Source organism: Cyanistes caeruleus, chromosome Z (genome assembly GCF_971803275.1).
Source record: "Cyanistes caeruleus chromosome Z, bCyaCae1.hap1.1, whole genome shotgun sequence".
NCBI lineage: Eukaryota > Metazoa > Chordata > Aves > Passeriformes > Paridae > Cyanistes > Cyanistes caeruleus.
This window is the reverse complement of record NC_141732.1, coordinates 50,355,270-50,377,289: the sequence shown is the minus strand read 5'-3', so window position 1 is coordinate 50,377,289 and position 22,020 is coordinate 50,355,270. Positions and strand designations below refer to the sequence as shown.

The 22,020-nt window shown below is 39.2% G+C and overlaps 1 protein-coding gene across 1 annotated transcript; it reads left to right on the top strand.

Moving 5' to 3' along the window:
• The first annotated feature begins 1,363 nt into the window (after nucleotides 1-1,363).
• LURAP1L (leucine rich adaptor protein 1 like) lies at nucleotides 1,364-21,150 on the top strand. The gene is made up of 2 exons (XM_086868862.1): nucleotides 1,364-1,601; nucleotides 20,414-21,150. Exons 1-2 carry the CDS (start codon nucleotides 1,404-1,406, stop codon nucleotides 20,786-20,788), a joined length of 573 nt encoding a protein of 190 aa, XP_086724988.1. The 5' UTR covers nucleotides 1,364-1,403; the 3' UTR covers nucleotides 20,789-21,150.
• The last annotated feature ends 870 nt before the right edge of the window (nucleotides 21,151-22,020 follow it).

The window sequence follows — 22,020 nt, the reverse complement described above, 5'->3', positions numbered from 1 at the left end:
TATGGCTTTCTTTTCTGAAAAGAATATGAATGGATTTTTTGTCATATGAACTAAACATTTATGACAAATATGAGAGAAATAAATATCTTTTCATATGCCTCTCACACAGGATTTCCAGATGGTTATAGTGATAAAATAAAGGTTCTGGTCTAAAACCAATGCACCTTTAAGACACCAGACACATCTGCAGATTTTTTACTTGACAGTACTAAACCCTTGTAAAGCTCCATGATAATAAATCTTAGCTGTTAAAGTACTGATGAAATTATTTCACCAAAAAACATCCACTTTGCTGTTAAAACACTTTTTTTTTCCCAAGCTCACCACACCACAATTTGTGATTCTAGTTGTTATAGAGAATCTAACACCAAGAGTGGCTGGCCTCACTTTCTCAACCCCCTTGACATGTGTCAGTTGTACCTCCACAGATGCAGCTATTCGTACTTTAGTGCCCAAAATGTTTTTCAGTGCCATGGGACAAGGAACATCGTGGGATACAGAACAAGAGGAGACATCCAGTACTGCTACCTGCACAGCCAACATGTGCCTTGATATCAGATGAAGCAACTGACTCAGCTTGCAAGCTTTGCTTCTTAAAGAAGAGTGGGACAAAAAATAGCAGAAATATTAAGGAGGACTGGGAGAAATGCACTTGCCTGCAATAAAATCTGTTTGATGACTGGGAATACCACTCGCTGTACTTAAGCTCCTGTTAGAAGGGGTGATTCTTTTTCTCTTTTCAATTTTCTCTTTTCCTATTTATTTTCCTAGTCCTTCCCTTCCCTTCCCTTCCCTTCCCTTCCCTTCCCTTCCCTTCCCTTCCCTTCCCTTCCCTTCCCTTCCCTTCCCTTCCCTTCCCTTCCCTTCCCTTCCCTTCCCTTCCCTTCCCTTCCCTTCCCGTTTTCTCTCTTTATTTCCTTCTCTTCTCTTGTTTATTTATTTTTCCCTGCCGCTGTCCCGCGGCACACGCCGCTCCGGCGGTGCTGGCGGTGCGGGCGGCGCAGTCCCCGCCGGGCGGGGGCGCCCCGGGCGTGCCGCGCCTGTGCGCTGGGGCAGCGCGGTGGGAGGGCCGCGCCGCGCCTCTTCCACCTGCCCGCGCCTTTAAAGTTGCAGCCGGGCGGGACGGGCGATGACTCGGGTCGCGCTGTGCCGGCCGCAGCTGCCGGGGCGCGCCGCGGTCTCGTGCACGAAGCGGGGCCGTCGCTGCCTTTCCCCGGCGGCCGGGGAGAGGGCGGGAGGGGCTGGTGCGCCCGGGAGATGCCCATGCCCGCCGCGGGTGTCCCGCACGGCGCATCCGCCGTCCCCGGCGCTGCCGCGGTTCTCCGCGCCTCGGCGCCCCGGCAGCGGCCGGGCGGGCGCGGGTAGTGCCGCCGCTGCCGCCTCGGGCCCCTGCAGGGCCAGCCATGGAGCCCGGCGCCCCGCCTGATCTCCGCGACGTCGAGCAGAAGCTGGGGCGCAAAGTGCCCGAGAGCCTGGCGCGGCCCCTGCGCGGGGAGGAGCTCCCGGCTCGCCCCGCCGCCCCGGCCCCCGGGCCCCGCCGCCGCCGCGCTGCCGCCTTGGCCCGTCTGGAGACGAAACTTCAGCTGCTGAGGCAGGAGATGGTGAGTAGCCGGCGGCGGCCGCAGCCCTTCCGCAGCGCCGCGGCCCGCGACGGGCAGTGCGCCCCGGCGGCCGGCCGGCCCGCCGCGGGAAGGAGGTGCTGCCTGCCCCCGGGAGAGCTCGTCCCCCGGGCGGCAGCGAGGGCTCCGCTCCCGGCCGGGAGAACACGAGGCCGCTCGTCCGTGCGGCGTAGAGCGAGGGACTTGTCGGCTCTTTTCCTCCCAGCGGGGCAGTTCGCCAGGGACTCGTAGTTGGCTTCTGTTCCTGTCAGCTCGCTACAAGTACTGAAAGCTGGAGTACCAATAAACGAAATAATGCACTACTCTCCCGATGTTGTAACTGCGTTTTCTGCATTGCACCTGTTTCCTGCCCGTGACTAACACCTAAAGACGCACAGGATATTTTCGGGCTGGAAATTTTGCCTGGAGTTCAGGGACTTGATTGCAGGACTTTAATCTACAGAGACTTAATTAGTTCCAAACAGGCTGCGGATGATGCAGAGTAATTCTTGAAAAAACAGCTACTTATACTTTGGTTGAATGGTATATTTTCTTTTGCCTGTGGTTTGTGATGGGACTATGCTCTATGTAGTTCAGATACTCTACTACTTTAGTGCAGGTGTTTGTCCTACTTAGGATGTTCCCTGTATCATCACAGTAATCAAAATCATCTCAATAAATTAGTTTTGCCACAAAATGGTGCCATAAAACTGGCTTAATTTTTTCTAAGACAAACCATAAAGGAAACTCTTTGCGAGCAAGTGACCAAGTGATGAGGAACACTCAGCACACATGATCTTGACAGTGCAGGGCACCTCAGATATGTGTGCATAGCCTCCACTTTTATTAGCGTGTAAGTGTTATGTTGGTCCCAAAAGATACTTTTTTAGTAGCAGTTCTTGCCATAGCTTCTGCCAGTAATCTTACCTGAAAATGGGACAAAATTTGATGGCGATTTTTCTGGCAACGTGTTGAGATAACTTTATGTAACAATATCGGAACTCAAACGTTTACGGTAAATAATATCGTTCTGTGTGAATGAGTGCAGTTCCATGCCACAAGTTCCTCTGCAGTGCCGCATACAGGTGTGTGGGTTTGTAAGGCGTTTTTACAGGGTAAGCGTGCTGGGATATTCTAAGAATTAATAGCCAAGATGGTAATGTTAAACTTGAGATGAAACTCATAGATTACACTTGCTGTTGTATGGTTTCATATTGTTTTAAGAGATCTCCACAAATCAAACTATCAGTGTATTCTGTGGAGATCTTTTAGCCACCTTTCAGACTAGACCAGGCCAAAGAAGAAAGCTGGAGAGAGGGACTTTTGACAGCAGCGCAGAGTGACAGGATGAGGGGGAACAGCTTTAATCTGGAAGAGGATAGATTCAGAGATGTTGGGAAGGAGTTGTTTACTCAGAGGGTAAGAAACAGGTTGCTCAGAGACGTTGTGGATGCCTTTGTGTTGTCCTTAGGGAAGTGTCACTTCCCATGGCAGGGAGGTTGGAGCTAGATGGTCTTTAATGTCCCTTCCAATTGAAACTATTCTGTGATTTTAAGGTAACCATCACTGGGAATTTCAGTTTTAATATTGAGTACCACATTACTTATCTCATGCTTATTTTTCAGTTTTAAACTTGCACAGTGGTAGTACAATGATCTGCAGCTGGCTTATAATGTATGGAATGTCAGACTGCAAAGGAAGTAAGTAAGGCAGCCAGAGTTTTTGGCAGGACTGTTACATGTCAAGACAACTAGGTCTATGAAGGGAGGGGGACCCAAGCAAATTGTCCCTACCACCTTTTCCTTTCAAGTTGGTCTCTTCGCTTACTTCACACTTGCGAATTTCATGTGACAACGTTCCTTTTGCCTTTTCTTCCTTCCCCCATCCAGTTTGTCTCTTTTCTCTCCCTTCCCTAAGCATAAACATGTTTTTTAGTCCCAAAAGCCTTGACCTCTCCTGTTTTTCCTCACTTCAGTGACTGAGTGACTTTTCTTACCTGAACTAATTTCTCATGCTGTGTTAAGAGGAGTTCAGTTATAATCTTCCCATCTGCCTTCTGGTCTGTATGTGCCCATTAAACCACCAGTACAATGACTGGTGAAATATTAGTACCCTGTGTGTACATTTTTCATGCTCTCAGCTGTTTTTTGTAATCCAGAGTGTGAAAGTGAATTACCTTCCTGGATTTTTTTCTCTAGTCTCTGGAATTTTCAGGATTTTCCTCAACTCCAAGGGTTTTTTCAGCTTCTTAAGCTGTCACTTTCACCTTTACAGTTTTCTCAGTGGACATATTTTATAAATCTAAGGACAATATCGAGTGAAAATTGTGCTTCCTTTCTATGTTTGTCCTCTTTTTTACTGCATCTCATTTCTAAAATTGAGCCAAAACCTCTATTTTCTTATTTCACACCTCTTTCTAATGCATTTTTCTTTGGCATTGCTGCAAGGCATAGGAGGTCTTGGACATGTAGAAGAGTAGTCTATAGATGCTGTGGTAGTCAACATGCAGTGGAACAGACTAAAAGCTTAGAAAAGTAATTGTCATCCATTAAACTTCTTTTTTTGTAGTTGTACTATGATGTCAGCTTCTACATCCCACTCACTGGATTTTGAATAGACCTACCTTTGCTTTTTTTATTTGCTTGTTGTAGACTTGGGACAAACTTTCCGTAAACACATAAAAAACAAGGTTATTCAGGTCCTTTTTTTATTTGGCTTGGAAATGCTGGTTTTGACTGTGAGCTACAGTAACTGACAAATAGGTAGAGTGTTTGTGGCAACTTGTGCATCTGCTGGGTGAAGCACTTGAGGCTTTTCCGTGCTCTTTAAGATTCTTTTATTGTTCAAAATGGTTATTTTTACCTCAAGTGTGATTTTACTAATGGTCACTGGAATCACACGCAAAGCACACAGAGTCTCATTCATGAACTACAGTCCTGCGTGGTCAGGTTCACTTCCCTTTTCTTATCCTCCATTTTCCCATGAAGGCCATGGTGGAGACTACATTGGATCCTGAAAACCTTTGAGTTAAGAGGCCATAAATTAGAGGAGAAACAAAATGTAATTGCCAGCATGAGTCAAAACACTGTGCTCTGGTCAAACTTGGGTGGAATGAATACTTCCCACTATCTGACCCTTGTTTCAGTATGAAATTTGTCACAGTTTTACTGTTAAGATCTTTCTTCCTGTGGTCTTACAGGTGGAATGTTCTTTTTGGGAGTTGATCATAAACCTTTCTAGCTGCAGCTTTTTTTTAGCGTACCATGGTCCTGAAGTCACCATTCAACACATAGCACCTTCACTGCAGTAAATAATCCGTGAGGCTCATTCTGCAGCCTGAAATGATACTGCTTTAAAGCCTCATTTCTCTTTCACAAGTTCTGGGGTTACTTAAAGGGAAATTTTCTTTAACACTCAAAGAAAAAGATTGGGTGGGATTTTTTTCCTTTTAATTCAAAGGTTTACAAAATCAGCTCTTTAATGTCCCTTTGCAGGCTAGAAATATAAATGCAGTATAGCCTGCATTACATATAATAATAAAAAATGTTTTACATAAAAATATTAAAGGCAGAAAAGATAAGCTGTGTCTTGGAATTGAGGGGTGGATGGCAATGCTGGAACATCTAATGATATTTCTTCCAGTGAACACTGCTGAGAATCAAATTCTGTGAGTCTGAACATCCAACTGGTTATAGTGAGTGCAGCAGTTTTTAGACTGAAGGATAAAGTAATTGAAGCAATCCTATTTTCAAGGAGCTGAGTATGCCAGATTTAGGCTAAAGCCATTTGAGATAGAGGCATATTCCCGTGCTCATTAGTTTTCTTCTCCTTTTTTCTTCTAGTTCAATTTTAGTATAACTATTTTTTAAAGGCAAATAACATTGATCCCTTAGAAAATGAAACTGTAGTTAAGGCAAATCTGATCATTACAACGGCAGTCCTTCTTAGTATTTTCAATGGTTTGGTTTGTCTTGTTTTCTTTATGCTTTTTTAATTCGTTTTAGGGGTTTTTTTTAACCATCCCTAGCACGTAATGAAGGTTCAGGTTGGAGGGCAGAGCTGTTATAAATTCTAGCATATTCTAGCAGTTCTAAAGAGTCTGATAAACTTCATATTTGCTTAGATTTATTAGATCCACAGTTGCAGGGGATCTACATTTATTAGTTTCTTTGAAGGACTGATTTAAAAAAGTCTACAGCTGTGACTTGAAATACCTCTTTCAACACATGCTGTAGGTACAGGCTGCTACATTCACTATTTTGTATGATAACATCAGTTGTCTTAACTGAAGCCAAGATCTGCAATGCAAAGCTGTGTATCAGATGCTGTTTTTTTATTAATTAATTGTAATTTTTGCTTAAAAACTTGACTGAAGATAAAATCTTAAATATAAAACTACTAGTGGTGAAGCCTCAAAAACTTTGCATGAGAGTTTGATTAACCTTTGTTTCTTAATGAGGCATTATTCAGTGAATCTCTGAAATGAGGCTCTTAGACCTACAGAGAAGGCATACAGAAATAGAAATTAACTTATTTCCCCAAGTCCTCCTGAAGTTCACTGAGAAAGGAATCCTGTACATTGTTAGCAAGTTCTCTCCTTACCCTCCAATCTGCATGATGTAGTAGAGGAGTTATTAATTTTTGCATGTAATGCAGATGAGGCAGTGATCGTAACAGTGACTCATGTTAAAACGGAGTTGTAGATTGATCCTTAGGGAAAATAAGTCTAATAAGGAAAAAATTGCAGCTTAATTACAGTGCCAGAACTTTGCCATGTTTTCCATCTTTTCGTACCATCTCTGGAAGGATGAGATGACCAAGGTTATTTTAATTGATGCATATTTAAACATATGTTTTGACTGGCAAATCTCACTTTGTGGCTGGCAGAAGGATTTGAATTGCGGAACATCTCGATGTTGTAGTCAGAGCTTATGTCTGTCTGTCCTTGCTCAGCTATAGAAGCTGCTGAAGGGTTTTAGTCCTCAGGAAGTACAGATGAATATGTGGTTACATTATTAGCTGCTGCATGGCCTATAGTCCATGAAATGTTGCTGGTACCTTAGGGAGCAGCATCAGTGTGAGATACTTCAGTACACGTGTATCTGTCTGGTGTGAATCATCACAGCAGCTTCAGGGATACTACAGTCAAGACTTCCAGTTAGACTGCCCATGTACTGTGAGCCTTTTGCCAGCTTTTATTTCAGAGAATATGTATTATAATTTCATTATTCCTTCCTGGTTATTTTTTCAAGAATGGAAGAATCATTGAAGTTGATTTTTTGAAGTCTGATTCCTGACAATTTGTAATGAAATGATATGAATACTAAACTACTTCTGCACAGAGTTGTACAGTTTATGATAACTTTTAGCAAATAGATTATTACCTTTCTGATGAAATCAGCATAACAGCATGGCTTTCATATTATAACTGGGGTGGAAGGGCTATTCCATAAAGTGACTTCAGAAAACCATCTGATTTCACATTTCAAAGGAAAGGGAGTCTGGGTGACATTGTCAAGCACCCTGTCCATCCTGAAAACCTCAGCCATGTAACTGGGGAGGTTGTTGCCATGACTGATTGTCTTCACTGCAAAAAATTTGAGCTTGTATTTAGCTCTCCTGGTCCTCTTTGTATCAGCCCAAATTACTGGAATGCTGTGAGGGGATACTCCTATCCCCAAAACTTCCCTAGGGACAAAAGGCCTATTGCCTTAAGTCTTTCCTCTTACAGCAGGTTTTCCAGCCCTTTGATCATTGTAATTTTGTATGGATGCTTTCTTTTATGTGATTACTTACGACAACAACAATTTGAAACTTCCTTTTGTATATGAGTAGGAAAAGCTTGAAATGCACAATGCCAAATACATATATTAAGTAGAGGTGATGGCCAACAAGTGCATTTCTACTCTTCAATACTTTCTTTTTCCTAACAGTAAATAGTAAAAGAAATAGAGTGCATTCTCAATTAATGTTTTAAATGTTACTAGATTATTTGTCTGTTCTCTACCCTCAAGGTCAAAACTTACTAAACTTTCCACAGTGGACATGTTTATTTTCCATGTGTTTAATTTCTGTCCATGTCCTGGAAGGGGGGCTGGTTACTGGAATCTGAAGCAAATGAACATGAAGTTACAGGAGTAAAAAAGACAGGATCTGAGCTGTTGAAAAGCAATTGCAATTCATTTAAATTGAGTGTAATTTCTCTGATGGATTTAACTTGCATTTATAAACATGGAAGTTAAACTTACTGTATGTAAGCAGTTCTACAAGATGGTTCTCAGTTTAATGTTTGTAAAGATGAAGAGCTCTTCAGACAATTACAGACAATCTCATAATAAAAGGGAAACATTTTTGTTGTTAAGACAGACTCAGAGCCGTTGTTATCCAGCCTTACTCCTTTAAATCTGGCTTCTAATTATAAGCCTTTTCCTATGGTAGAAGAAATTGTGGTAAGCAGCCCTAATCTGGAGGGTGACCAAAATGAGTGACCAAAACCCATCCAGAGGGTCCATAAGCCATCTTATATTACATCTTTGAAAGATGCAAACAACACAGTTCAAGTTTTCAAGCTTTTTCAAATCCAGAAAGATATTGGGATGGTCATGTATTTCACGGGTCGCTTGTTCTGTGGTTCAGTCCCTCTGGTGCCTGCCTGAAGATGAGCGTGTAGAATAAAATGTGTCTGAGGATTCCCCTCTTTAAGTAGTTCTCAAAGAGGTTTCTCTTCTTCCATAAAAGAGGATGAGGAAGGACACTAGAGAGTATATATATGTCAGGTATATAAGTACATAAAGTCAGCTACTCCATTTTTTCAGGGTATGCAAACTCACCTAGAGCTTCCATAAACATGGAGAATAGCATACTTGTGCACCAGTGCAGCCCTGGCCTCAGCTGGGGCTCATCTCAATCCAATCCTCATCTTTCTCCACCAATCTAGCCTTTCTTAACACTTTCAGTTTGTCAAGAGAATGGAATGGCACATTTTATAATTAACTGTAAACACAAACTAGCTAAGCTTCCAGAGGAGTTACTGAATGTTTCATTCGTGTATTCATTCGTTCATTCATGTGCTGTACAATAAACTCTCAATGCTGTATGGCCCTGCTGGGTGCAGCGTCAGATGAAGTGAAAACATTTAGTGACTTTAAAACAATGGTAAATTGCTATTTAACTGCTGGGAGTTTCAGATTCTATAAACACTTTACTGGCATAATTTGTGATTTTGTTCGCTGTTGTTAGATATCAGCTGCATTCATGACTCAAATGCTTCCAGAGGAAGATCTGTTTTACTGCATTCTGGTTTGGCTATGAAACCTACCCCTCCATAGGTACAGAAGGAAACACATCCAAGAACTATAGTGCAGTGAGTGTTTCCAAGCTCACACATATTTACCCCAAGGTAGAAACAAAAATAGAACAGCTTGGTTGCTTTGTATGTTTTTTTTCCCCTCTCTGCCTACAGAATTTCCATTTGTTTAAAGAGGTGTATTTGAGATAGTTGCACTGCTTTTGTTAGCTCAGACACTTGTTTATGAGATACAGCAAACATTGTACATGACTTTCTTAATACTCAGTTTAAAAGACTTTTTAATTTAAAAACTTCAGACTCAAACCTTGATCCATCCAGTAATTACAAATGACCAGAAAAAAACAGTCCTGATGCCAAGGAGGAAAATATGAAGCATTTCTGTGGAAAGAGGAATAGTATCTGTATTGTTTAGCCACCTCTTTAGAAAACCAGTGAAAGTTATGTACATACCTGACCTCTACTCAGCCCTGGTAAGGCTATCTCTGGAGTGCTGTTTGGGGATCCATCTTGGGCTTTCCAGTTTAAGACAAGGAATTACTGGAGAGCTGGTCCAGCTGATGGCTATAAAGATGACTAGGGATATGGAGTATCATCTCTCTTAGGAGGAAGGGCTGAAGGAACTGGCCCAAGTTAGCCTGGAGACTGCTGTACAGGGATCTTTTCACTGTGTACAAATATCTTAAGGGTGGCTGTCAAGAAGATGGGACCAGACTCTCTTTAGTGGGCACAGTGACAGGACAAGGGACAATGAGAACCAACTGAAATACATGAGGTTCCATCCAAATAGGAAAAGCTTATTTATTTGAGGGTGACTGGAAGCCAGAACAGGCTGCAAGCTTTCTGACTGTATAGTCTACCTCTCTGGAAATTTTTAAAACCTGCCTGGACTCAGTCCTGTTCAATTTGCCATAGCAGTGATGTGGGATTAGATGATCTTCAGAGGTCCTTTCCAACCCCAACTCTTCTGTGCTTCTCTGATTCTTGTTCTTCCTGGAGCAAGATTAATATGTACCTTTATAGGAGTGCCTAGGAAAGGCCTGTTTGAAAGGGTGGAGTTTGGCCACTACTAGTACAGACCATTTTCTGTGTTAGACAAAGGCAAATGGTGCATGTTTAGAGCAAAGTGCTTAATAATAAAACAGTGGCAAGGTAGGGGGTTAATGTTGGTTTTAGTGTTGAAGAATCCTTTCCATGGGCAGGAAGGTTTTCTGACTAATGGGATTTAGATGGGTCTGCACAAAAACATGACAACTTGGAGAAGGAAGTCATTCAAGGAGGCATTGTAAACTTTAGACTGTTTTTCTGGTCTTCTCAAAACTATACAGCTGTGAGAGGAGTAACTATAAAGCCAGAATGATATATTTTACAGGACTTTTCCTATTCTGTGACTTCAGCTGCATTTTGCCTTCACAGGGCTATTTCAACCACTGTGAATGTTAATGGCTTGTCCACATGTCTTGGCACAATTGTGCAGTGCAATGAAGTATTTTTATTTCAAGTGGTGTTGTATGGCAGGGTTCTAATGTTACAGGTTTGTGGGAGAAAACTGTAACTCCTGCTACAGCAGAGAGAGGAGAAAGCCTCTTTGCAAGAGAAGAGCAATACTTACTAGCATGCCAAAGCAATAGTGGTGTTCTTCAAGGTCCTGTGGAATTTACATCCTTCTTTGTTAACAATTGCCACTGGTTGCTGTGACAGAGGCAGGGGAGTGAAGGCACAGTTGCTGTTTTCCCCATAGCCAGATGAGGTACCCTTCTGTGATGGTAACTTCATAAAGCTATTTAGGCATTCACCAGTTCAGAACATCAGTCCACCCATTTCAGACAAGAAAGAAAATGCAACCAAAGAAACACTATGATCCTTAATATTTTGTAATTTCTCTCCTTCATTTTTATTAATTTGTACTCGGATGAAGTTTAATGACAAAATTACTTCAGAAGAGCTGTTGCCAGCCCTTTTCAAATACTTCTAAGAAGACGTCTCTAGTCAGAATCTGCTGTTTTCCTTGACTAGTTCTTTCATTTAACCTGAATAATCAGGTTACCTTGATTATTCACAAAGGCCAAAATTCGTATTTGTCCTTTCCTTGCCATGTTTTGCAAATCCTGCACCTTATTTTTGCTCCCCATCTAGCTTAGTAGCTAGGAAAAGAAATGGGAAATGTAAGCAATGACCTTGATTCCTTCTAAAGTTACTCATCCATCTGATAACTGCATTGATAGCTATGACTAATATTCTTGGCTGAGCTAGAATCACACCAAACTGCCCCAGTACTCTTCTGTGTAGAAATACTTGCTGAGAACAGGTTTGAGTATAAAAAGAGGAATATGACGAGCTAGAGTGGTGTAGGAGAAGCTGAGGACTGCACTGTATGGTGTGGATAATAGTTATTGATCAGAGAAGGGAACAAATAACATGGAAATAAAATGTTGCCTAGAGTACCTTGGTTTTGCCTTGAAGTTTACAGTTCATGACTTATTACTTTTACTACCTTCTCATACCCTTGCCTGGAAGCATAGGATGTGTCTTTGTTTAATTGTTAATATACATTGATAATCACACCTTGTGACTTGCAGAATGAATAGCTGAGGCATGTTCTGTGGGAAACAAAGGAGTCTGTGGGGTTTTGAGCCAAACAGGGCTCAAAAGTTGCAGCTGGTGTAGTTCTCAACAGCCTGCTCGCTGGCCAATTGCTGTATTTCAGCTTGCTAGAAGTGTTTTTGTTTGAAAGACTCAAAATAACCACCTTGATATTATCTGAAAGACCTCAGACTTGCTAGTGCTTTCAGACTGTGTAGGGACCATAACAAAACTTAAACAAAACTCCTTATTTTTAAGAGACTAATTTTTTTTCAAACATAATGCTCATTGTGTTTCAATAGGGGAAAAATCCCAGTGATCAGCAAATCAGTTTCTAGGACTACTAAATAATTTTTAGCAGCACATGTGATCATTTATAATACCAAAGCTGTCTTGAAGTTATTTTTTATTCTTATCCAGATAAACCTTCAGTAAATAGGACTGAAGGTTGCCTTTACTAGAGATTTGATTGTTAGATTAAAAATATGCTTTCAGTAGGATATAGCCCATCTCCAGGAACACAGAATTGTTTCAAACTAAATCCATTTTGAATTCCGGAGAGATTTAGACAAAGATTTTTTTTTTTTTTTTAAGTCTCTCCAGTGATATTGTGAAAGCAGACTTGAATTTCAAGAGATTCCAGGTTTCTCCCCAGTATTACTGTTGTTGTGTCTCAGTTGTGATTTAAGAAAATGTGTTGGGTGTTTTGATGAGGGTTTTTTTGAGGGTTGTTGTTGGGTTTTTTTTACATTTTAAAATGTTTCCAAACTTTGCTGTTATCTCTATAAAGGTAATATTTTCAAACTTTGAATATACCTGTAAGCAAACACCATTATCTTCTTTTATTTTTTTAGTTTTATGCTTTTGAGTATACTTCCATAGTGCCAGTATTGTTACTCATTTTGAAGGGATGAACAGGTATGAAGTGGTAATTATATTTTTTCTTTTTTTTTATGTAGTGTTGGTCAAGACAAACATAAATGAGGCAGAGAGTGATATCCATTGGCAAAAAAAAAAAAGAAATTAGATACGTTCTTTTGCCCCAGTTCTGTTTTGTGTTGATCAGAAGACACATGCAGTCCTGCATTGTGGCTGTTGTCCAGAACAGTTTATAATGATGCTGTGATCGTCCATCTGCTGTAACACTTTCTGACACTCACAGCCAAATGTTGCAGCTTCATATTGACCTGAATGTTTGCAGTGGAGTTATCTTGTCTGTCAGCATATGTGGGTCCATATTATGGATTGTTCTGGACATGTTCACCTTGGTCATAGTAGATACATTTCTAAGGTCAGATGATGCTTTTATGACAGTAGTATGAGATATTTGGAAGCATTCAGTAAAACTTACCAGCAGCATTAGAAGTTTTTCCTCCTTGCAAATCTCCATTTTGTCACTGCTCCCTTTCATGTTAATTCAACTAAACTTCAAAAGAGTCAGGATTTTCCTTTTATATTTTTCATCCTTCTGAGACTGGATGTTTCTCTCTTTGAATTCTGTGGTACTTACATTTATTTAAAGAGCTTATTTAACATTTGTTTTACTTGGACAAGTGGTGAGAAAATAAGAACCTAACTAAATAACTTCTCTTTTTCCCTCTACTTGCTCCCATTTGTACATTATATTTTTTTTTGACAATCATTGTCATATCTGCATAGGAGATACTTAAATAGTTTCTTCCTTTTCACAATCAAATAAAGAGATGGCCAAAACACTAAAATAAACAAAAATATACTTTTTCCCCTGGGAATTTTTTATTACATTCAAGCCATTTAGGCATACAAGATACCTCAAATAGTATAATGTTAAAAGAAAAAATGTACCCTACTGATCAAATGATTCGTCCTAATCATTGATATTTTATTATCAAAGGTGTTAATGCACTTGGCAGGCCTACACATACTCCCCAGACAAGGACCATGCATATTTCAAGGCAGTGAAAAAAGGCCATGAGATTCACTTTTTCCACCCCCCACCCCCCACAGATAATATGAATAAACAATTGCTCAACTTGGTGGTATGTATTTTCCTGTTAAGCATAAGGGAAACAATTAGTATACATAAAACTAAAATATTAAAATAGGGTGTTAGAAATTTAAATTGCCAGTATGGTAATTTCCTGTATCAGATGATAACCATATTAGCATAATATTTTGTTCATATATTTGCAAGACATGTCCTTGGAGCCTGCTCATTGAGTTATTTAATCTCCTTGCCTGCTGAACTAACTTGCTGTCTCATGAAGTTGCTCTGCTTCCTAATTATTTTGATGTGTTTTCCTGCATTATTCCAGTGGTGGCTCAGACCTGATCTGCCCACTTCCTTGATTTAGCTAATGGGTTGGTCAGTTCTCCTTACAGTAAAATCCTTTTGTGGAATCACAAGGTCTGTCTTCTTCCTAGTTAAAAGTCACTGTTACCAAAGCTGTGTTACGTGGCTGCCAACTTTTAGAGATGGACCTCTGGAAATACTTACTGCAAGGACATGGTGAAGGATTGCAGTGGAAATGCAGGAACTGCAGCAGGACAATAACTAGGCTACAGCCTGTGTTTAAAGTAGCAAAGGGTGCAGACTACTCACTTTTATGAGCAGCTGGGAGTTCAGCGATTGTAATGAATGCTACCTATAATATCTGATATATGAGGGTTTTAACAATTACAGAGTCTTCAAGGGATGCAAGAGTATAAATTTTGACTCCTTTTGCAATCTCTTGCAAAAGAAGTCAAAAACTAAGTAATCAAAACTTATGGTCTGCCACAATATTTTTATTGTGACTCATTATGAAAGTATAGCTGAGAAAGGTCAGTGTAACTTGCCCACTTTGCTGAAAGAAAGTAGATGAACAAATTATAACTACAAATCAACAATGGATCACATAAATTTAGCTTTTCTGTATATAAGTAGCTTTATGTATGTGCTCCCTCATTGTCTGAAGCTTACCACAAGCCTAAAAATCAGGAGAAAATAAATGGGAAAATAATACAGCAATACATAATAACACAAGTCCATGCTGAAAGAAACCAGATGCAGAAAAAGCTGTTTATCTACATGTATCACTGTTGACTGAAATTTAGTTCAGCTAAATCAGTGTGAGGTAAATCACAGTCAGAGACACAGGGCATAATGATGAACATTGCAGCACCTACCTTGACTCTGACAGCCTCATTCTTTGCCAGGCTTTGGTCCACTGTTTTAAGAGAGCTCATACAGAGTTTCAGTCAGGTTAGCTGGGTTAGCTTGAATTATTGTGGTGTCTGAATTTACCAGTTGGTTGGCTTTGCTGTGGAGTGTATGTGGCATATTCCTCCAAGAAGTTTACTGTTCCACTGGTGTGTAGAAGATGTCTTCCAGCTGATGACAGTAAACTTGCCTTCTTACTCTCTGTCTTGTAAAACTCCCTGCATTTTTAACAGGAGATTCTGAAGATTCAGATTCAGGAGAAGTTCAAATTCAGAAGTCAGCCTAGGCATTCTAATTCTTTTCATCTTGATCCTGAAATACCATTGCCTAAAGCAGCACAATTATATGAAGAAACCAATGTAAACACCTTGAATCAGTGGGACAATTTAGAAGCAGGCAAGAAGTTTAAAGACATGCACATGCATATGTTTTCATTTAAGTAGGATGTAGGTCCTGCACAGCCTATTAATCATCCTGTGTGTTAAAGGAGCAGACATTATCTGTTATTTGTGGTTTTATTTTATTTTAGACATGTTAAATGGGAAAAAAAAAGAGCATGTCTTTTACTTAGTGGTGTTGAGAAGCTGTTCTAGTATCACTTCGAGCTTGCTCACCTTCAAATGGCGTGCTTCATGTTTAATAAAAAAATCCTGTCTGTCACCAGATTTACCCCTGTTGTAAACTTGTCAGCTTGGTGACTCCAGTTAATTAACACTTGAATTAACATATCCTGAATTTTGGATTTTGAGTAAGTTGCTTATGGTATTTTAGCTTGTTATGGTCTCGCAGAATTAGTTGATAAGGTTTTATTGACCATTTTTTTTATCCTTATATATCTTCTTATTATATTTGTATCTTGACATGACTTGAGTAATTGCCAGTCACTGTTTTATTTTCCTCACCCTCATCTTTGCCTTGTAAATTAATTTCCTTAGTTACTTTAAAAGTTGTTATGCAGTGTTTGTAATAGTAAAAGTAGCACCAGTAGAAAGTGGAATAAGGTTGACTTTTTTGAAAACGAGACATCTCAGAATGCAAAACAAATTATTATTTGGAAATTGATTGTTAGATTTTTTTTTTAATTGCATCTCAAATTAATTGATGGAATTTACTATTTTATGAAAAGATGAGGTAATCTCCCTGTTAATGAAAGTGAGGGTAGGCATAGCTAGCAAGCTCTTCATCCTAAATGATATGGGAAATGGAAGACATTGAATAGAAAAGCAGGAGGCTATCTCTGACACTTCCTAGGAAATGGAAACAATAGTAGCATTAATACTCCTGAGGCATAGTGGTCATGAATACCTGTTTAGTATGGAAAAGTTCTACTGGTTTGAAATTCTTTTTGTAAAAAGTGTGATAGAGATGGGGGTATGGTAGTGTTTAGCAACAGATGGAATTGGCTGCCGTTAGTTTCATCTAACCTCTCCACATGTTTGTTATCTTCTGCAACTCTTCCCAAGCCTGAACCTCTGAGGGGCTTTCCCAGGAATACTGTACTTCGTTATTCCTTCCATCCTCTTCCACATATTAAGGAATTTGTGTCCAAACTCAAGATGTTTTAGAGCGCAGATTTCAGAGCAGCCAACCCTAGATTCGTCTTGATATTCTGTGCAGGGCAGAGCTTCTGATCTGAGTGACTTAAATAGCTCCCTGAATCCATTAAGTTGTAAGTATAAGATTTTGTCTGTTGTAAGAACTTACTTCACTGTGGTCTGGCTAAAAGACATGAGTGAACCTTATTATTTAGGTTCACTCACTTCTTTTCCTTTTGCTAGTAGACTCTTTGTAGCACAAAATATAAGTGTTGAGAAAAAAAAAAATGGAACTGAAATAATTTAAACAAACTTATGGATAACTTTTCCTCAGACTATGTTTTATGGTTGCCATTAATATTCCTGCATAGTTCCTGTAGTTAAAAGAAGCACTATGTGAATCCAGGAATTTAAAAGGAAGAAATTAGAGTTTCAAATAGCTTGTGCAGATTGGAAGTGCAGACATTTAACAGACATTTTAGCTTTGCCATTTCTGGAGGGGAAAGTGACCCACTCTGTTTGGAACTGACTGGAAGCTATGTCTGCAGAATATGCAGCAGCAAAATGCAAGGCTGTTTTGCTGAAACTGTGACTACATTTGTGACTTTGATCCACACGCTAAGTGATCAGGCTAGGGACGGCTAATGCACTACTTTGGGTGACTGCCAGGAAGCGGTAATTGTCTTTGTTAGCAGTCCTGGTCATTAAGAGTTTTTTTCTAAAAGCAATGACCTAGTCAAGTTCTTTATCAAAAACAATGCATTGTATATAAAATTAACATGAATATTTGTGTATCTCTCTGCATATACACATACACAAAAGCCCTTATATTTTTATATATATATACATATATGCATATATATATATATGTATGTATGTATCAATACTCTTGAATAAATTATGACAGTGTTGTATGTATTATTACAGAAGACCAAAAGAAAGGAAGAAATATTTTGCTAGAACAGCAGTTAATGAGAGGGAGGCACAGACAGGTGTTTAGTCCAGCTGTTCCTTCCAGATTAAAGTTCTGGTTCTGTCTGAACACTAATCTGTGCATTTATGCTACCAGAATGTGTTACTTGAGAAGATCCTGTCACTTTAATTTCGTTATTTTCTCTTGCTGTGACTAGCTCTTAGTGTTAAGCATTTAGTATCCTTCCTGTGATCAGCACTATTGCAAATACACAGAGCAAAACTAAGCAAAAATATATAAAAGTTAACCTGTAACAGGAAATTAGTTTTCACTTTCTTGTAGTTTTCTTTATACACCATAAGTTTTTTGCTGAGGACTGATCCATAATAACACACACCTTCCCTATGGTAGTCCTGTGCTCTAGCTTTAACTAGAAGAACACCTATAGAAATTGTCCTGAAAAGCCTTTATTAGCTATGATACACTATTTAGATTATTCCTGAAATGCACCTGTTACTGTGCATAACAAATGGAGCTGTCAAGCATGGTGAGATTTTATTGTGTTTAGTCCTGCTAGCTGAATCGTCTTGGACTGACTTGTTTACTCCAAAAACACTCCAGCTTGTATGCTCCAAAAACTTCCAAGATAAATGGGCTGCAGCTACATAAGTGAGTAAAAGCTAATGTGATTGTGTCTGTGCTAAAGCACATAAGGGGAAAAAAATGTCATTTTGACATTTTTGTGTTACCAAACAGATGATGAAGTAAACCGTATTAAAGAAAGATGACACTTGTTAAACTACTTCTTCATATTTGCTTTAGGAAAAGCACACTCTTGATATGGGAGCCTTGGAATAATGACATGTAGCTTGGAGGAGGACTACTCTAGTACTCAGGAATGCAAAGAATTGCTTCCAGTAAGGCTGTTCCACAAAAATGCTGAAGCTGTTGCTGTATGTAGAGAAAAAAAATATTTCCTAAACTGAATCTGAAATGTATGAGATGTCTGCTTTATCTAAAAGGGGCTGTTTCATTTGAGTCATGTAGGTGCTAGTTCTGTTAAACATTTTCTTAATCAGCCTTTTGGGAAACTTGTCTCCGAGCATGTTTATACTCAAGTTACTGAGTTGCATTTGAGAAGTTGGGTAATTTACTGCTTTCATGACAGCATAGTTTTCGAGCAAATGGTTTATAGTGATTTATTGGTTAGAGTAGAGGAATTGGCTTGAGCAGGAGAACTGCAAAATGGTCAATCTGTTTTCATAACCTCACCTCTGAAACAATGATAGATGGGCAGTATTGTTAAAACTTTGAGTGGTAGGTAGAGCTGTTTTGCACAATACCAGATTAGCTGTGTTATATCTTGTGATACTGGATTGAGAATAATTCAGAAGTCATTCTGGGGACTGGGAAAGGAAGCTGGGAATACATGTGGCAATTACACAAGGCAGTCTGTTACTGGCAAAGTAATGTCTTTGTGTTAGCTTGTCCCTGGCCAGTAACTAAGCACCCACCAACTGCCCTTCCAGTGGGATCAGGGGAGAAAATTAGAAGAACAAAAGTGAGAAAAACTTAAATTGTAATAAACACAGTTTAAAAAATGAAGGAAATAGATTAAATGAACAAGTGATGAAAGTTAGTAACGCACCATTTCCCACCAGTAGACCAAGTCAGCCCCCAAGCAGCAGCTGTATAGGAAAGATCAAATGCACAGGTTTTATTGCTGGGCACACCATTGTATGGCAAGAAATACCCATTTGATGAATTCTGATCAACTTTCCCATCTCTGCCCACTCCAAACAACTTTCTCAGTCCTAATCTATTTGCTGAGGGTGTGGAGTTAAAAACAGAAAAGGCCTTGATTGCACTCACTACTCAGCAAGAGCTGAAGCACTGGAATTCTACCAACATGGTTTAGTCACAGATACAGAGAACAAAACCATACTGGCTGCTAGGAAGAGTCCCAGCTGGATCCACTACAATCTTCTGCGGTATCTAAAAGAATAAAAATACATTAAACTAATTTTTGAGCAACTGTTGCATGTCAGTGAAATTTGGGGTACTGAGAAGATGGCATCTGAGTATGGGAAGGATCATGTCCAGATTATACTCTTAGCAAAACAAGATACAGTCTTTGCTTCCCAAGAATACTGATTCTGTTCCAGTCCATTGTGTATGAACAATACAGGTGCTGGTTTTTTGTACAACAGTTGTGGACTTGGATAATTGTATAAAATATCTATTGTCTGTAATAGATCTTACTTGTTTGGTTTTTTTTTTTATTTTTCAGTTGAGTGAAGTCTTTCAAATTTTCAATATGGTACGTAAGACAGGGTCACAGATTTTTATTTTTTTTCCAGTACCTATCCTATGATGTTTCAGACAAAGAGAAGGAAACAATGAATATAAACCTTAGGTCTCACCTTTATTTGTCAGCTGAAGTGATGTAAAAAGTGGCTTATATAGTTTGCCCGATAAGGAAAACATTAGGATGGTTAACTCAGATATACCTGTGAAATGTAACACTGCAATATTCCACTGTGCATTAATAATGCTTCTGTGTGTTTGCATCAACCACCACAACTAAGTAAGAAAGTAGGAGTTTGTTCTTAATGTCCACTTTTTATTTAATTAGCTGTGGCAAATGCTTGCTCCAGGTCTGTAATATGGTTAACTCTGAACTTCATCTAATATGGGTTTAAATAACTGAAAGTTACAGTGTCAATAAGTTAAATATTTAAACTCTCAGACATTTATACAGAAGATTTTCATGTAGTAGTGTGAGTAAAAGTTAAATATCCACAAGTTTTTTTTCCAAATTATGCACATCTGAGAATTTTAGGTTGCCCAAGTAGCTGCTGTGAGGGTAACTTTGGGTGAATGCCTAGATGTCTGTAGATGTAAGTAGCTTAGAGTAATGGTAAATAGAAATGTCTTTGTGTCTTGCTTCTCTGATTAGCAAAAAGGCTGTCCCCAGAAGTTGTCATAGCAGCTATGTTTCTCATTTAAACAGCATTGTACCAGTGTGCACACAAGTCTTGTCACTGACTAGCAGTCCTGTTAATGAAGTGCTTAGAGAGGCTGAACAGGTTCTAGCCTGACCTTCACTGAAATTATTAGTGTAACTATGTTTTGGCATTTTTTATTTGTTTGCTTGTGGGCTTTTTTAGTAGTTACTGAAATAGATTTGTCCTATATATTAAATCTGGATTTTTTTTGTGTGTTTTCTTTTAATCCATTAAAGCCTGCTCTTTGGCTTGATTATGAAAAAAGTAATTTATCACTTTTGCCTTGTAGGTTAATCTCCGAGCCACTGATGTGAAGCTTATGCGCCAGCTCCTCCTCATCAATGAAAGTATTGAATCAATCAAGTGGATGATTGAAGAGAAAGCCATTGCCAGCAGAGGCAGCAGTTTGAGTGGAAGTCTGTGCAGCTTGCTAGAAAGTCAGGAGACATCCCTCCATGGCAGCTGTAACAGTTTACAAGACTGTAGTGATGGACTGGATGGAATATCAGTGGGGAGTTATTTGGACACCTTAGTGGATGATGTCCCTGGTCACCAAACCCCATCAGATATGGACAAGTTCAGTGATTCTTCTGCCATGGAGGACTCACAGTCTCTGCATAAACATCCCAAAATTGATTCTGATGAGTACTACTGTTTTGGTTGATAAGAACAAGTTCCAGTGGGACACCAATGCACTTGTATTTATCCTTTTTCTTTGCTGCTATTTTATTTCATGTGCAAAACGCCCAAAGTTCTTTTGGAAGGAGAATATAATATGATACTTCAATTCTACTGCATAACTTTTCTATTGCTTCTGTTTCTCCTTGATGGGTTGGGCTTTTCTCCTCCTCCTCACATTTTCTTAATTTATTGTCACAATTGTTTTTTGTTTTAATTTTTTACAATGCTGAATTTACAAGTCTGTAAAAGCGGTGAAGGAAAAGCTTTATCTTTAAAATGAAACATCTGGGGATGAGAGTAACAATTTTCTATTTGTTGCCAATAAAATACCTTCTGATAAATATATGTTGTGATAAATTTTCTTGACTATGGGGTCTGGCCTTTCCAAAAATACTGTTCTTATTGAGCCTTAAATCTGAATCTCGGAAATACCTCTACAAAATAATTTTCCTTTTCTGAGCAATGAAATTTGATTCTATTGAGCTGTCTTCATTTGAAATATTAAGTATTCTAAATTTTTCTGCATGGGCTTTCTTTCATTTGCAAAATGAAAGAAACCCCACACAGAAAAGTTTAGAATATTTAATATTTCTTCTTGTCTCTTGTGTAATCTTGATGTTAAATTCTGATTCTAAACTTTTTTTTTTTAATTTTAAATAACAGTGCTGCTCTGCTGTCTTCTTCTTTTCTGTTTTACAAGTAAGAGTTTGCCTTAACTTTTTTTGTGCCTACTGATGCAGTTGAGAGCTGCAGCTAATCAGTTATGTTGGAAAACAGGAACTGTTGTATGTAGTCTCTGGCTTTGAGGCTGCCCTGGTCCCTGCATTTGTGAAGATTAGGAGGTAGATTTTTCTTTTCAGTGTTTCAGAATCATAAGAACCCCCCAAAAACTTTATCCTTCTACAGTAAAAAAAAATTAGAATAGAAGAACTAAAATTGAACTAAGCACTCTAGCAGACGATGAGTGTATATTTCCAGTGTACAGACAGTGAAAGAGGTGTTGATACTTACACATCATTTAAAAGTGTTCTGTTTCTCCAAGTCTGACAGTATTCCTATTGCTAGGATTGCCTTTGCATGAAATTCCCTCACTAAAGTAATGTTTACTAAATATAAGGTAGGCTTCCATTTAAAAACTATTGTGCATGTTCTGAAGGAGTACAAGTACATACAGCAGTTGATGTATTTGGGTTTGGTTCATTCTGAGATAGCCCA